Consider the following 18,495-nt stretch of genomic DNA (forward strand, 5'->3'; position numbering starts at 1 on the left):
TTTCTTGGGGGCAGAAATACCGCGCCCTCTGATGAGAAAGCGTCGGTATTTCTGCCGGGGACGTAGATCGGTGAATGGGAATTATATTCCCATTCACTGATCGGGGGGCAGCGGGAGCGCGCACCCGATCGTGCGCACCACACGGCTGCAGCAGCAGTGCCTATCTGGACGGATATATCCGTCCAGATATGGCGAAGTGGCTAAAGTAGCATAAATTCAGCTTCAACTGGGTAGTACAAAAAGCAGTTGCAATAGGTAGGTGCAGTACACAAGCCTTAACCTTCTTAGCGGTAAGCCGCCACGGAGGATATCTCAGCCCCTGGTGGGGCGATTCGCTCCATTTTAAGTGCTGTACGCGCAGCTAGCACTTTGCTAGCCGCACGTAAAGCTTGATCGCTGCCGTTCCACGGCTGGATCGGAGGCATCTGACGTCAGTCATTCCGATCGTCGCCATGGCGACAGGAAAAGCCAAACAGGGGAACGCGTTATATACGCTTTCCCGTTTGCTATTGATGCTGGCGATGATCGCACTAGAGGGACACTTGTGCCCTCTAGTGTTGTTTCATGTAGCTACCACTCTGGTAGCTTTATATGAAACAAAAAAACAAAAAAAAATGTATTTCTGCCTATTTGGCAGAATTAATGAACCGCCAGGAGGGTTAACATTTCAATGAATTGATGTGTTCTCCGTACTTGCAAGTATACAGTTCATTAGCTCTCATTTGTCTGGGTAAACTAATCACCCACACATTTGCAGACAAACATAAGACTGAAATGTACAATTGTTAATAAACATACAGAAAATTGATCAGCTTCCCTACTTGAATATAAGCCAATACTTACCTTCCTTTTAAAATTAATTTTAATTAATTGTTTCCTATAGCTTCTGGCTGGATGTAAAGGACAGATGTCTTTTTTTTCAACCAAACGATGTAGCTATATGCAACTGTAATATTTTTTCTGGGCACATCTTATAGTTGTTTTTTTTTTCATATACTTTTTCCTTGTAACAAAGATGTTATGTTTTTTGCTCACATCACATTGTGGTTAAGTCCAACAAAGATTTACCAGCATTAATGTCAACAGAAAAATGCACTTATTTTATTCAAATCAGGGCATGTGTGTTAAAGTGACACTGAAGCGAAAAAAACCCTGCAAAAACGTATGAGTTAATGAATTGTATGTGTAGTACGGATACTTAATAGAAAATTAGTGGCAAAGAAAAGAGTTTCATATTTTTATTTTCAGTCATAAAGCTTTTTTACTATAACATTGCATCATTCTCTAATAGTCACAGTTTATAAACTACATTCTGTGCTGAGCATGGGCTATGCCGCGCAGGAAGATTTCTCAAGCCCTGCTGGGCCGATTTGCATAATTTTTTTTTGTACACGCAGCTAGCACTTTGCTAGCTGCGTGTACTTCCCGATCGCTGACGCTCCGCGCTGATTCGCCTCGCCCCCCCCAGACCCCTTGCACAGCCTGGCCTATCAGCACCAGGCAGCGCTGAGGGGTAGATCGGGACTCCCGATGACGTCATGACGTCCATGACGATCGTCGCCATGACGTCAGGGGAAGCCAAACAGGAAATCTCGTTCTGAACGGGATTTCCTGTTTGCGCTGATCGCTGGAGGCGATCGGAGGGGGTGGGGGATGCTGCTGCACAGCGGCTATCATGTAGCTAGCGCTAGGCTACGCTACATGATTTAAAAAATAAAAATGATGGAAACTATTGCATTCAGCAGCGGCCATTTTATTGGAGGCAGGAGAGCCCGACCCTAACTGTAGGGTCGGTAGCGGCCCAGGGCGACTATTGAATTCTGGGGACCCGGCGGAACGGCACGGAGGGCGTCCGTGCATTCAAATTTAATTCAGGTACTTAACTTTTTTTTTATATGGACGCGCAAGTCCTTTAAGGTTCATACAAATGCGCAACAAAGCACACGACCAACACAACGACATGACCAACCACACGACCTGCATTTCCACATGGCCAAACCAACAGTAATGTGAGTGGATCCGCCAGATGGATCAGGCAAATCGCCTGTTATCAGTCGCTTGTCTAATCGTTTGCTTCGCATACACAAGTCTAACTATCGCCAACTGACAAACTTTGGACGATAGTTGGGCAGAATAGTTGCAGGTGTGTACGACCCTTTAGATTCAAAATAAAATACAATTTTTCTATGCTATAAAAATCAAACAATCACCTGCTTCTTCTTCTGTGCTTCATTGTTATCTACCGTTGCTGGATATACAACAGATTTCTGAATTGCTTTCAAAGCTTCTGGGTTATAAACCGTTTTTGTAAGTCCAGTAGAAGTAGATAAAACCTGCAAATGAAAATAGAGTTGCATTCTGTCAGAAGCTTTGTCAAGCTTTTCAATCTTAAATGAAACCGAAAACCTCTCAATGCAGTATAATCTACAATGTGGACAGTAGTCACTGGATGTTTAGGGAAAATTCGTACTGTATTGTGTTCATTTTTTTCCATAATATGTGAATGCATCAGGACCAATGGTGTGCTTTCGAGTAGTTTACTACTTGAATTCGGAATTCAAATGAAGTCGAATGAATTCACGTGTGAACACAGGGGATGGGGAGTTAACTTACCCAGAAGTCTCCGGGGACGTCTGCATTCCATTACTCGTCATAGACGTAATTAAAGCCATGTTCCATGACGCCTATGACACGTAATGAATTATTGCAGACGTCCCGAAGACTTCTGGGTAAGTTAACTCCTCATTGCCTGTGGTCACACGTGAAGTCATTCGACTTCATTTGAATTCCGAATTGAAGCAGTAAACTACTCGAAAGCCCACCACTGATTAGGACAGACAGAATTTGTTTGTCAATTGTATCCTTTCTACTAATGTATTTCTGAGTTCAGCTTTCTGCCTGATGTGGCTAAAAACATAGCAGTTTTACAAGTGTGCACAAAAATGCATGCATTTTTGCAATGGAAATGTGTGTAGCATTCTAGTGCTGTCCTAGGCACAATCTTCTAGTGTTGTCTATCCCTCTATCTGCAGCAGTATCCCAATATACAGCAGTAGCTTCACCCTTCCATATGAAACCCTCCTCTCATCACATGTGCAATTTTTTTTTGAGCAGAGGAATCTTCTTCCATGCAAAGAAGTCCCCATGTGCACTGTGGCCTACCAAGCACAACTTCCTCACTTTAGGTAGCAGATCCTTTTAGCTGCGATCTATGGCCATTGCAGCTACAGCTGTGAAGCTGACATCTGCAGCTATATGACTACTAGATAAGATTGAACTAACAGGATCACATCAGAATTATACAAGTCTAGCATGTCTAATCCAGTAAAGTAAAACCCCATCTACACGATACGATTCTTTGTGCGTTTCGATTACGATTCTATTTACATTTTCCGATTAAATCCGACATGTCCGACTGGGATTCGATTCAATTTGATTTGCCATTGCAAAACAATGGCAAATCGCATTGAATCGAATCCCTATCGGACATGTCGGATTTAATCTGATCGTAAATAGAATCGCAATCGAATTGCACAAAGAATCTTATCGTCTAGATGGGGCTTATGTCATTTTTCCTCATGCCAATTTTTACATAGCTACATGCTGCAGAGTGTGTCCAAAATCAAGGTAAAGGAAGTTGGAGAGTATTTAATAATAAACCATGATAACTGTTGAAAGTTGGTGAATATATTTAATGTTTTATAGCATTCTCCTTTAATTTCAAAATATGAATCATTTGCTTTGTTGAAACTGGCTTTCACAAGCTCACTTAACAATCTAAAATTATTCACTGACCCTAATGACAGTGGTAACAAGTTTAACTGACCTTTTCAGTCGCTGTAGTGGTGTGCTTTGCAATAAATCCCAGCCTCTCCTTAATTGGTACTTTGGTGACCGTCTAAAATTAAAGAACAATGAAGTACCATTAATGTACTAATTGTGAACTATAGTACTGTAAATACAGATAAATTGCAGTCAAAATGTGATATAATAGATAACAGAAGAAAAAAAGTCCTCTTCTAGGTCTCTATTTTTCTTCATTGAGGGCAATAACCTGGTGACACTGAGCCCTGTTGGTGATTCCCAAAGCTGCACCACAAAAGCTTATCACCAAATCTGTTTCCTATTAAGTGTCAAAGGCTTGCCGCCTTAGGGCCGGTTCACACTTGTTTTAAAAATGTATCCGTAGGATACGTTTTTTAAGCTCTGCAAAAAACGCAGGAAGCTGATCCTATGTTAAAAATAGGACTCGCTTCCACTCGTGCAGAAACACGAATCGCACACGGATCCATGTGGCACGGATCGAAAACGTCACAGAGTCCGGACTTGATGGGAAAATGTGTCCAATGCAAGCCTATGAGAACGGACATGGGCCTCAATTCACTAAGATCATGCTGGAGATAATAAGGCAAGAGAAAACTTGCCACAGCACAGTGAGAGAGTTATCTTATCTCTTCATTCCTTACGTCCCCTCCTCTGTAGCTAAGTTACCTCCTCTGTAGTTATTTTCACACACAGTTAATTAACAGCCTGTTTTTAACTCTGGAGTTATTTTAAGGATTGGAGAGTTAACTTAAAGGAGGCCACAATAGCAGCATAGGGGGCGATATTATGGCTGGGAATGCGGAGAATCACTCGCGTTCCCATGCCTGTCGGAAGTGCTCACCGGCGGGTGCAGGAGCATCTGAGCGGGGCTGCAAGGGCACCAATCGGTTGCAGGGGGCTGAGGGAAGCCCCAGGTGAGTAAATCTCTTTTTTTTTATAGACTTAAGGATCACTTTAAAGACAGAAGAGTTAACTTTAGGTTTGCCTGAGGTAAAATGTTGCCTGAATACTACATGCCTTATCACCATGGTAACAACTCTAGAAACGTTATTAAAGACAGGAGATAAGCTTAGTGAATTGAGGCCATGGTCCGCTCGCCATAAGCGAGCCGCCACATATGCATCGCCCGTTTCAGCCACACCCAGTCGCCGTCGTGACGTCATATTCAAGTCACCCGCCGTCCATCACCGCCGCTCGGTCCATTCTGAAGAGCCTGGAGGCTGACAGAAACATGGGGATTCTCCATGGGGCTGCAACAGACCAATGGGAATCCTCAGCAGAGCATTCTCATTGGTTCCTGTTGGGACAATGAAAATTCTCCCTGTTGCTAGGCAGAATTGGCCTGTTGCTGACTATGGAGAGCCATGCTTCTTCTGGCCACCAGGCTGTGGAAGGGACTGAGCGTCGGGACAAGCAGAAGCTGATAAAGGAAGTGAGGTTCTCTGCGCATTCTCTAGACAGGGAGCCTCCAGAGCTGACCAGTCAGTGCTGTCGAAGCAGGCCTGCAGTTGCCTCTTAGCCACCTCTGTCCACTCTTGGACAGTCCTGACAATTTTTGAAGGTTTCAAGGTGCTTTCTGTAGGTGGGGATCAGGTGGATTAGGAAGAGGTCAGAGTTACCTAAGGCAGCCCGGCAAGTAGCTTTGTACGCATCTGAGTACCATGTAACAGTGGTCCAGGGTGTTTAGGTTACAGGTGGGGCAGGTAATGTGTTTGTACTGAGGCAGCTCTGGTGAAGGTGTGGACTATTGAAATCACCTAGGATGATGAAAAGGGAGTCCGGGAGTGACGTCTCCCACAGCGAGATGGTGCCGCTGAATATGCTCAGCACATTCTTGGTGTCAGCATCCAAGGGGATGTAAACACCTGCAAGGACATAGGAGGTGATCTCCCTGGGAGAGCACTGAGGCCTACAGTTAATGAGTAGAAGCTTGACATCTGTGGAGCAGCATTTGTGCAGCATCTGAAAGTTTGTTTCTTTTTTGCATGTTATATACAACTTTGAGGCTACGTTCACAGTGGCCATTGCATTGTGTTCCCTGTAACAGGAACGCAACGGATCAGAAAAGCACATTACCCGCCACAGCATCACATACAGTGAAGTACCGTGAAATATAGTCAATGAAAAGTATACTTCACTGCCACTGTTGACACACGCATTTTGCAGTAAGGATGCCATATGCGGTTATACCGCAACACACCTGCTGCACTGTGAACATCGCATAGGTGGTGCAATGCAACAAGTTGCGCTATAATGCAGCCTTTCTGCCAACACCGCAACAGAACATGGTTTAAGCAGCTTGCAAGAACAAAAAAAAAAAAATGCTCTCAAAATAGGCAGCCCTTAACTAGGTACCTTTTTAACCTTATTATTACTGGTATAGGATTAAGAAGGTGAGAAAATAAGATGAGGATGCAGGGCAACAGAGTAAAATAAAGGCATGAAACTGACATTTTAAAGGGAAACTGAAGTAAAAGGTACACGGAGGCTGCCATATTTATTTCCTTTTAAAGTGTAGCTGTCAGGCATAAAATCAATTCTTTATTTTTATCTGGTTAACAAGTAATAAGGATGCTAACCAGGCAATCCAAAAGTTAAAATCACTATTACTTTTCTTGTTGATAAATGATCATTCCCCAGTTTACGTGACTTACCGTATATACTCGCAAGCAAGCCGACCCCCCAACTTTTTCCTGAAAAAACAGGAAAAAATGATTGACCCTCATATAAGCCGGAGGTAGGAAATGATGGCCGTGTGATCCCCCCCCCCCAGTGTGTCCCAGTTTACGTAGTATAGTGCCCGGTATAGCTAGTATAGTGCCCGGTATAGCTAGTATAGTGCCCGGTATAGCTAGTATAGTGCCCGGTATAGCTAGTATAGTGCCCGGTATAGCTAGTATAGTGCCCGGTATAGCTAGTATAGTGCCCGGTATAGCTAGTATAGTGCCCGGTATAGCTAGTATAGTGCCCGGTATAGCTAGTATAGTGCCCGGTATAGCTAGTATAGTGCCCGGTATAGCTAGTATAGTGCCCGGTATAGCTAGTATAGTGCCCGGTATAGCTAGTATAGTGCTCGGTATAGCTAGTATAGTGCCCGGCATAGCTAGTAGAGTGCTCGGCATAGCTAGTAGAGTGCTCGGTATAGCTATTATAGTGCCCAAGTAGAGCTAGTATAGTGTCCAAGTATAGCTAGTATAGTGCCCAAGTATAGCTAGTATAGTGCTCAGTATAGGTAGTATAGTGCCAGGTATAGCTAGTATAGTGACTAGTATAGTGCTCAGTATAGTGCCAGGTATAGCTAGTAGCTAGTATAGTGCCCAAGTATAGCTAGTTTAGTGCCCAAGTATAGCTAGTTTAGTGCCCAAGTATAGATAGTAACGTGCTCGGTATAGCTAGTATAGTGCCCGGTATAGCTAGTATAGTGCCCGGTATAGCTAGTATAGTGCCCGGTATAGCTAGTATAGTGCCCGGTATAGCTAGTATAGTGCCCGGTATAGCTAGTATAGTGCTCGGTATAGCTGGTATAGTGCTCGGCATAGCTAGTATAGTGCTCGGTATAGCTAGTAGAGTGCTCGGTATAGCTATTATAGTGCCCAAGTAGAGCTAGTATAGTGTCCAAGTATAGCTAGTATAGTGCCCGGTATAGCTAGTATAGTGCCCGGTATAGCTAGTATAGTGCCCGGTATAGCTAGTATAGTGCCCGGTATAGCTAGTATAGTGCCCGGTATAGCTAGTATAGTGCCCGGTATAGCTAGTATAGTGCCCGGTATAGCTAGTATAGTGCCCGGTATAGCTAGTATAGTGCCCGGTATAGCTAGTATAGTGCTCGGTATAGCTAGTATAGTGCCCGGCATAGCTAGTATAGTGCTCGGTATAGCTAGTAGAGTGCTCGGTATAGCTATTATAGTGCCCAAGTAGAGCTAGTATAGTGCCCAAGTAGAGCTAGTATAGTGTCCAAGTATAGCTAGTATAGTGCCCAAGTATAGCTAGTATAGTGCTCAGTATAGGTAGTATAGTGCCAGGTATAGCTAGTATAGTGACTAGTATAGTGCTCAGTATAGTGCCAGGTATAGCTAGTAACTAGTATAGTGCCCAAGTATAGCTAGTTTAGTGCCCAAGTATAGCTAGTTTAGTGCCCAAGTATAGCTAGTTTAGTGCCCAAGTATAGATAGTAACGTGCTCGGTATAGCTAGTATAGTGTTCGGTATAGCTAGTATAGTGCCCGGTATAGCTAGTATAGTGCCCGGTATAGCTAGTATAGTGCCCGGTATAGCTAGTATAGTGCCCGGTATAGCTAGTATAGTGCCCGGTATAGCTAGTATAGTGCCCGGTATAGCTAGTATAGTGCCCGGTATAGCTAGTATAGTGCCCGGTATAGCTAGTATAGTGCCCGGTATAGCTAGTATAGTGCCCGGTATAGCTAGTATAGTGCCCGGTATAGCTAGTATAGTGCTCAGTATAGCTAGTATAGTGCTCAGTATAGCTAGTATAGTGCTCGGCATAGCTAGTATAGTGCTCGGTATAGCTAGTAGAGTGCTCGGTATAGCTATTATAGTGCCCAAGTAGAGCTAGTATAGTGTCCAAGTATAGCTAGTATAGTGCCCAAGTATAGCTAGTATAGTGCCCAAGTATAGCTAGTATAGTGCTCAGTATAGCTAGTATAGTGCTCAGTATAGGTAGTATAGTGCCAGGTATAGCTAGTATAGTGACTAGTATAGTGCTCAGTATAGTGCCAGGTATAGCTAGTAGCTAGTATAGTGCCCAAGTATAGATAGTAACGTGCTCGTTATAGCTAGTATAGTGCCGCCCCCCCCCCTCCCCGCTATTAGCTTACTGTGCAGCTTCCAATAATCCCCTCTCCGTCTCCAGCATGTAAATGGCTCACAGCAGCTCGCTCCACGGCGGCTGCTGTGTGATGACAGGAAGCTGTAGGCAGAGCGGTTTCCTGTAACGGCGATGTGTATCGCAGTTACTATGGAAACCGCTCTGCCTACAGCTTCCTGTCATCACACAGCAGCCGCCGTGGAGCGAGCTGCTGTGAGACATTTACATGCGGGAGACGGAGAGGGGACTATTGGAAGCTGCACAGTAAGCTAATAGCAGCGGCGGACGCGGGGCAGGGGGGGCAGCCTACGACCAACGAGACTCGCAAGCAAGCCGACCCCCTAACTTTTGTCCCACTTTTGGGGGGTCAAAAATTCGGCTTGCTTGCGAGTATATACGGTATTTGGTACACAAAATTTGGTACACAAAAAGGAAGTTGCAGGGCATACTGGGTTGTCCTTTTTGCTTCTCTACTTCCCCTCAGACTTAACTAATGCAGCCTGAATGGCTGAAGCCTCTTTCCCTCCTGTTTTCCCCTCCCACACCTCTGTTTCTCTCTGATTGGCCAATATTTTCTACGCTGAGACAATGCACTTTGTATATTGAAGGGCTGGCAAATCAGGCAGAGGAGAGTAAGGAAGGAAATTACATCAGGATTGGCTCCAAAATAGCCACAAATGCTAAAAAGGATTTTCTCTTGTTACTGTAGAAAAAAAAAAAATCACAAAACAAAATGTAGACAGTGCAATACATATGTTATGTAAGTAGAGCAAGTATTTATCTACTTATATACGTGTTTTTTTCTGAGATAGTATGGCTGACAGCTCCTCTTTAAACAATAACAGTTGCCTGGCAGTTCTGCTGGTCTATTTGGCTGCAGTAGTGTCTGAATCGCATCACACACCTGAAACAAGCATGCAGCTAATTCTTGTCAGATCTGACAAGGTCAGAAACACCTGATATGCTGCATTCTTGTTCAGAGTCTATGGCTGAAACTATTAGAGACACAGGATCACCATGGCTGCCAAGCAACTGGTATTGCTTAAGAGAAAATATATATGGCAGCCTCCATATCCCTCTCACTTCAGGTGTCTTTTAAGAAGGTATTTCCCAAAATCTGATTGTTTTTCACCCAATGCATCAGATATTATAAAGGGTGCCTGAACTGACATGATTGGATAAACATGGGTACATGCAGTGCTATTCCTGTAAAGACGTGTGCTGTATTCCTTTTTTCACACTGTAAGGGTTAATGTTACAGGTATGCAAATGTCAGTTTCCTTCTAGAAAAGTATCAGTGATACCAACTATAGGCCATAAAAGTCTTGCCTGTCAGAACAGTTTTGAGCACAGGACATAGGGGAAAAAAGGCCAATAGTTCATATACTGTGGCTCTACAAGACTAAAATAATAATTTAGCTGAGAAAATAAAACCATTAAAGGGAACCCGAGGTGAGAGGAATATGAAGCCTGCCATATTTATTTCCCTTTGAACAATACCAGTTGCCTGGCAGTCCTGATCCTGTGTCTCTAATACTTTTAGCCATAGACCCTGAACAAGCATTCTGCAGATCAGATACTGTGACTCAGCAGTCTCAGGTTTTACTGCATTAGTCATATGCTTGTTCCAAGGTTTTAACTCAGACACTACATATGCCAGAAGATCAAGAGGGCTGCCAGGCAACTGGCATAGTTTACAAGGAAATAAATATGGCAGCCTCCAAATCCCTCTCACCTCGGGTAGCCTTTAAGGGAGTGTTCACACAATGCGCCATTTAATCGCACACCACGTGCATTCATGTTTATTACTACACCGTTAGACAAAATAACTAGTGATTTTGAGGGTGATAATGTGTGTGGAAAAAAGCTGCAATGTCATTCGTTTTTTCACCGCAGACAGAAATCACATTAAGTCTAAACAAAGCCATTGAGTAACACAGGCTGTCAGACTAGATGCGAATTTGCATGCAGGGGAGATCGAAAGTGATCTCTACAGCTGTGAATTCACCGTAAACCTACTTTTTTAGCTTTTAAACACAAAATATTGGGATATTTGTGGGATTTTAGAAAGTCAAATTTAGGCGTGGGAGGATAGAAACAACTGTTTATCTCATCAGTTTATTTTTATTTCAGGTTTGCTTTAAGAAAGAATATCTTACAAGTGACATGAATATACCTGTGTCATCTCCGGGTTTGCACCTTGGCCCTCTGTTGGTCCATCATTATTGGTAAGGACTGGTCCTAAGCGCTCTTTCACTGACTGCTTACTTGCCATATTCGGAGGTTGAACATTCAGATGACCAACCTTGCAACCAAACAATAGGAATGACATTACACAACCAATCAATATTTACACATAAGCAAATCTTTAATGAATGTAATGCAATTCATTAAATTGGTGCAATATGTAGCAGGTGCCGATCAGAGAGAGATCTGTTGCCTTCCCAAACAAAGCAGGCTGATTTCCGATCGATTTCAGCATAAAATCTCTGGGGAATTGTCATCCGTCGTCTCGACAACCCTGGTGCCCCGTGCAGTATAATTTACCTACCTGTGTCCGCTGCTGGCTCTGTCCTCATACACATGCCCCACGTGGTTGTATGTGTGAGGTCACACACATCGGCCACCACGTGGGGGGTGTGTACTGAGCCAGCAGCGGACACCAACAGGTAAAGTATACACGCATGGGGCAATTTTACACTGGAGGGGACAGAGTCGGAGTTCAGTCGCATTTGATGCTCGTCCAGATATCACACAGAGTTACGGTTGCGCACCTTATCGAGCATGTTCGCCCTACATCTTGCAGCATGTCTGGTTGGTACATGCAACCAATTTCAGCCCCAAATTGGTCACATCGTCGATCAGGCATGCTCTTGGTAGCACAGATTTTCGTCAGATCTGAACGCAATAATCTAATCAAATAGCCCATCGGCCAAGTCGCCTGATGTTCGCCCACGTTTACCCATTCTGACTTCTGAACACTGACAGTTCAATAGCTGTCTACAATAAGTCATCCATTGACCAAGTATCATATTTTTTGTACTATAAGATACACCTAAATTTAAAGGGAAAAAATTAGAGGGGGAAAAAAAAAAAATACTAAACCTGGTGCGTCTATGGTGCTGGGATATCTTATGGATCTTTCCCCGTAGCCGTCTCTAACAATACACTAAAGGTGCGTACACACGCACTACATTCAGCAACGATGGGTCTGTCAGAACCTCTCGCTGGGCGGACGTTCAGCTGACAGTAGTGCGCGTGCACGCGCTGTCAGCGGACTGATATGGCTGTTTCAGCTTTATCGGTCCGCCAACAGTGCGTACACACACACTACTGTCGGCTGAACTTCTGCCCAGCGGGAGGGTACGGCGGTAGTGCGTGCGTACCCACCTTAACCCGTTGCAGTCCCACCAGCTAAGCTACACTACACTAACCCCTGCTGTGCCACCAGCTAAGCTACACCAGCTAAGCTACACTACACTATCCCCTGCTGTGCTAAGCTGCACTACATTACACTACCAGTGCAAGCAAGCAATTGCCTAATCCTTCAATGCTCCTCTCCTCCTCACTCCTGTCCTGCAGATGCACACATGCTCCTCTCCTATTGCAGCTGCCGAGATGCCGTAAAGCGAACACAGTGAATCAAGCGCAGGAGACTTGGGCGCACAGGGAGTAACTTCAGCGCCGTCAGAAGACGGAGCTGACGTTACTTTTAAAACACAATAATTCGGCTTCCAGCAATTGCTGGAAGCCAAATTATTTCATTCCCCACCATCCATGGCGGCCTGGAGGGGGAATAGTATTTAAGACGGCCCGGACTTGTGCAGCAGCAGGATAAGCTATATACCGGCTGTATGCTGTGCCCAGCTCCAATCCTCATTACTTCTGACCGGCTCCTACTTCCTGATTAGCGGTTACCTGTGTGCTCCAGCAGTGTACATGCGCCATAAGTCATGTTTGACCTCTGAGCACACACACTGCTGGGGTCACCCGGAGAACCACTCATCAAAAAGTAGCTCCTCCGTACTTTCCAACTGGGAAGTAAAGAGAAGTGGAGCTGTATATCGGCAGGCGACCGCAGTATATGGGATCTCGGCAGCTGCAGGAGAAGAGAAGAAGAGCGTGTGTACATCAGCAGGACCAGAGCAAATGGAGACACACACACACCAGCAGGACACACACACACACACACACACACACACCAGCAGGACACACACACACACACACACACACACACCAGCAGGACACACACACACACCAGCAGGACACACACACACACCAGCAGGACACACACACACACCAGCAGGACACACACACACACACACACCAGCAGGACACACACACACACCAGCAGGACACACACACACACACACCAGCAGGACACACACACACACACACCAGCAGGACACACACACACACACACACACCAGCAGGACACACACACACACACACACACCAGCAGGACACACACACACACACACACCAGCAGGACACACACACACACACACACCAGCAGGACACACACACACACACACACACACACACACACCAGCAGGACACACACACACACCAGCAGGACACACACACACACACACACACACACCAGCAGGACACACACACACACACACCAGCAGGACACACACACACACACACACCAGCAGGACACACACACACACACCAGCAGGACACACACACACACACACACACACACACACACACACACACCAGCAGGACACACACACACACACCAGCAGGACACACACACACACACACACACACACACCAGCAGGACACACACACACACCAGCAGGACACACACACACACACCAGCAGGACACACACATCATCAGGGGACACACACACACATCATCAGGGGACACACACACACATCATCAGGGGACACACACACACACACACATCATCAGGGGACACACACACACACACATCATCAGGGGACACACACACACACACACACACACACACACACACACATCATCAGGGGACACACACACACACCATCAGGGGACACACACACACACACACCATCAGGGGACACACACACACACACACATCATCAGGGGACACACACACACACACACACACACACCATCAGGACACACACACACACACACCATCAGGACACACACACACACACCATCAGGACACACACACACACACACACACACCATCAGGACACACACACACACACACACCATCAGAGGACACACACACACACACACACCATCAGAGGACACACACACACACACACACATCAGAGGACACACACACACACACACCAGCAGGGGACACACACACACACACCAGCAGGGGACACACACACACGCGTACACCAGCAGGACACGCGTACACCAGCAGGACACGCGTACACCAGCAGGACACGCGTACACCAGCAGGACACGCGTACACCAGCAGGACACGCGTACACCAGCAGGACACACACACACACACAGTATTACGGCGGCAGGATGCAGTACCATATATTCTAAAAATAAGATGAGAGGCACCCACTTTTCCCTCCCAGTTTTGGGAAAGAAACAGTGTGTCTTATATTTAAAAAGAAATAGGGTAACTTAGAAAATTACAACAGTATTGGATGCATTACAGTAGAGTCCCCGTTATCCGGCATTCAGGAATCGGAAGTCTCAACTAACCGGCATGCCTGAGGGATAACTGGGACCTCTTTTGGGGGCTTTCTGTGGCCACTAATGATCCAATCTTTTTCATCCACTTTTACCAAATCTATGTAGTATAAGGGTCATTTGAGTGCATATATTAAATGGATAATGTAGACAGTACCTTATATTACATAGAAATGGTACGATTGGATGTAAAACATTGGATCATTAGTGGCCACCTTTACAGAGCCTCCAGCAATGTCTGACAGTCTCCCTGTATCTGCCCGCAGGCTCCTAGTGGCTTCCGGCATCTGCGTACGGAAGTCGGAGTGTCACATGACTCAATGCGGATCAGCTGACACTCCAGCTTCTGTGCACGGGGGAAGCCGGAAAGCTACTCTGAGCCAGCAGGCAGATACGGGGAGACTGTCAGACATATCTGGAAGCTCGGTTAGTATCTAAGGGGGAAGTTTAGCACTATTTCGACCAGTTGCTCAAGCAATCGGCAAGCACAGGTATCTGGCATCAGGCAAACCCTGCCGGTGTTTGATACAAGGGCCTGCACTGTACAACAGTTCGGACAGCAAGGAATACTATGTCCAAGCAGTTCCTCACACCAGGCTTTCAAATCTACTCCAGAGAGTCATTCCATATCGACTCAACATGCCATTTCAAATTGACTCTCTAAGATTTTGGTAATTTTTTTCTTACATGCTGGTACCACCATCAAATGAATTAACAGCAAATTGTAGCCACGTTCAGTGGTTTACAGACTTTCAGGATTTCCCTGAAACGAAGCAAATTTTCAGCGTTCTGCTGTTTAGCTACTAAATGACCTCGTTATTCATTTTATGGGCTTTCTTATGCAGCTAACAAAGTTTGATCTAAAAGAAGTATTTTTTAGAAATAAAATTACATTTTCTGAATCAAATATGCTAACATAAAAGACATCTGTGAAATTCCCAAACTAAGCTCAAGATTATTTGGTGAATTGAATGCAATGTGGAGGTACAGATAAAAGTATGCGGAGGAAAGTCATTTTTTATTATTAAACAAAGTAAGAACGCAATTCATTAACATACACAGCACCGCAGTACTGTGCATTAACGCCCCATGTGCTTCCCCCCCCCCCCCCCCCCCCCTGCCGAGTACTGATTGGGAAGTAGGAACATGTGTTCTAATTCACCGATCAAAGTGCCCGTAGTGAACGATCATGCCGATGATCATTCATGAACTAAAAAGTTAACACTACAGACTAATACTACTTCCTAGGGATTTGATTCTGAGCTTTTGAAAAGGACAGTTAGTGATATGAATATATACTTTGTCACATGACAGTTGATGTCATACTTTTCCTATTTACATATATTATGCATATACCTTTGGAGATGTAGGAGCTTGTGCTTGTTGAGAAGGTCCTTCTCTGTGCCAATACATCTTTATGAATCGGTTATTCAAAACTGCTTCTGTGCTTGAGATGGCTGCTTTTGCTTCTGCATGTGTTGCAAACTGAATGAGAGCAGCTTCTGGATCCCGCTGATAGGCAACCTGTGTATATAAAACCAGATCTGTGACAAAATATTCCAATGTTAAAAAGCCTTCCCCCTGCTCTGCAGACCCCGTTTGCACTACAGAAGGATGGAAAGTAGACACTGACAGCACTACCTATTTTCAGGGTGAGTATTTTCAGCTTGTTAGCATTTCCCCAATGATCACATTAATCAACTATAAAGCCAAATAAAAAATGCAACAGTACAAATGTTAATAGCCATGAAGTTCATAAAAAGTAATATTAGTAGTACATAGAAATTAATGTGCCGATAAGAGTAACTGTTTCATGTATGAAATGTGATTACACAATTTTATGCTTTTTACATCTTGCCACCTCTGAATGCAACATGTGGGCAGGGTGTCTTTGTAGCACTCACTGTAAGGCCCCTTTCACACGCAGTGAAATCACCACCTGCCAGTTACTCTCTGGCACCGGCGGGCGCTTGTTAGCCCTCGGTACCGGTGCTGCACAGGTAGCAACCCCATGGTGTCATATCTAAGCCTGTCCGCAGCAATGCTCAAACTCTACATGTGGTTCTCAGCACTTGAAACGTATGGTATTACTACCGCTGCATTTAAATTGCAACAGAGTTGCACTGGTGGGTGGAAGACAGGAGATTGAACTGCTCAGCAAGCATGCAGTTCAGCCTCCCGTCTGAAAGAGGCCTTATGATGGGGATACACGGTACGTTTCTGTACTGTGTATCGACCAGCTGATCCGGGCAGCTTATAATATTCAGCTGGTCAGATCACGCTGTTCGATCCCCGCCGGCAGACAATGGCAGGGAATCAAGCAGCTGATAAGGAGCGCCGGCGGGGACGAGCAGTAATCGATCCTCGCGGACGAGCGGGGACGCGGCGGGAGTCGATCCGGCGGCTAATCGGCCGCCGGATCGACCCATGTATTTGCAGCATTAGAAAATCAATTCTAAACTACAGTGGGATGCAAAAGTTTGGGACACATTGTTAATCATCATTATTTTACTGTATAAATCGTTGGTTGTTACGACAAAAAATGTCAGTTAAATATATCATATAGGAGATGCACACAGTGATATTTGAGAAGTGAAATTAAGTTTATTAGATTTACAGAAAGTGTGCAATAATTGTTTAAACAAAATTAGGCAGGTGAATAAATTTGGGCACCACAAAAAAGAAATTAAATTAATATTTAGTAGATCCTCCTTTAGCAAAAATTACAGCCTCTAAACGCTTCCTGTAGGTTCCAATGAGAGTCTGGATTCTGGTTGAAGGTATTTTGTATCATTCCTCTTCACAAAACATCTCCAGTTCATTCAGATTTGATGGCTGCCGAGAATGGACAGCTCTCTAACTCACACCACAGATTTTCAATTATATTCGGGTCTGAGGACTGAGATGGCTATTCCAGAACATTGTACTTGTTCCTCTGCATGAATGCCTTAGTGGATTTTGAGCAGTGTTTTGTCTTGTTGAAAGACCCAGCCGGGGCCCAGCTTCAGCTTTGTCACCGATTCCTGGACATTGGTCTCCAGAATCTGCTGATACTGAGTGGAATCCATGCATTCCTCAACTTTGACAAGATTCCCAGTCCCTACACTGGCCACACAGCATGATGGAACCACCACCATATTTTACCCTAGGTAGCAGGTGATTTACCTCCATGCATAACACCCCTTGTTATGCCCAAATAACTCAATTTTAGTTTCAGCAGTCCACAGCACCTTATTCCAAAATTAAGCTGGCTTGTCCAAATGTGCTTTGGCATACCTCAAGCGGCTCTGTTTGTGCTGTGGGAGGAGAAAAGGCTTTCTCTGCATACAGCATCTCCTTGTATAAAGTGCGCCGAATAGTTGAACGATGCACAGTGAGTTCATCTGCAGCAGGATGATGTTGTAGGTCTTTGGTGCTGGTCTGTGGGTTGATTCTGACTGTTCTCACCATTCGTCGCTTCTGTTTATCCGAGATTTTTCTTGGTCTGCCACTTTCGAGCCTTAACTTGAACTGAGCCTGTAGTCTTCCATTTCGTCAATATGTTCCTAACTGGTAATCCAAGTACGGCTAGCACACCAATGTAAATATTCCAGAAGGTTTATTCCTTATTGCATGCACAGCATGACAATTGTTTCGGGGCCACGGAGGGTCCCCTTCATCAGATACAGTGCAGACATCTTGTTGTGCATGCAATAAGGAATAAACCTCATGGAATATTTACATTGGTGTGCTAGCCGTACTTGGATTATCTACATGGACTGATGTTGCTTTTGCATTTAGGCTAAGCACCCAATCACCCACGGTGAGGTGTGCCTCTCCGATACCTGACATTGCATATGTTCCTAACTGTGGAAACAGACAGCAATAACAATAATAATATTTATATAGCACTTTTCTCCCTGGGGACTCAAAGCGCTGTGACCCTGCATTATGCAGTCTCAAAGGCTAGGGAAAAGAGGTGAGTTTTTAGCCTTTTTTTAAAGCTGTCCAGAGAAGGAGCCTCTCGTACCGATTGTGGAAGTGAGTTCCATAGAGTAGGGGCTGCATAGGAAAAGGCCCGAGCACCAAATGTTAAGTGTACCCTGGGAATAACCAGCTTCATCTTGTTGGCAGAGCAGAGGGTGCGTGGAGGGGCATAAAGTTCTAATAGATCTGCTATGTATTTGGGTCCCATGTGGTGTAGAGC

At 44.9% G+C, this 18,495-nt stretch overlaps 1 protein-coding gene across 2 annotated transcripts in view; it reads right to left on the minus strand.

Moving 5' to 3' along the window:
- Nucleotides 1-18,495, minus strand: part of RBM26 (RNA binding motif protein 26) — a 134,530-nt gene that overhangs the window by 38,387 nt on the left and 77,648 nt on the right. For both annotated transcript variants that reach the window (XM_068267904.1, XM_068267903.1), the window contains exons 13-16: nucleotides 15,666-15,833; nucleotides 10,826-10,954; nucleotides 3,827-3,898; nucleotides 2,211-2,333 (exon numbers count right to left, since the gene is read on the minus strand). In XM_068267904.1, coding sequence (XP_068124005.1) covers nucleotides 2,211-2,333; nucleotides 3,827-3,898; nucleotides 10,826-10,954; nucleotides 15,666-15,833 — 492 coding nt within the window. The remainder of the gene's footprint in view (nucleotides 1-2,210; nucleotides 2,334-3,826; nucleotides 3,899-10,825; nucleotides 10,955-15,665; nucleotides 15,834-18,495) is intronic.

The sequence above is a fragment of the Hyperolius riggenbachi genome, chromosome 2 (genome assembly GCF_040937935.1).
Source record: "Hyperolius riggenbachi isolate aHypRig1 chromosome 2, aHypRig1.pri, whole genome shotgun sequence".
In the NCBI taxonomy this organism is placed as follows: domain Eukaryota; kingdom Metazoa; phylum Chordata; class Amphibia; order Anura; family Hyperoliidae; genus Hyperolius; species Hyperolius riggenbachi.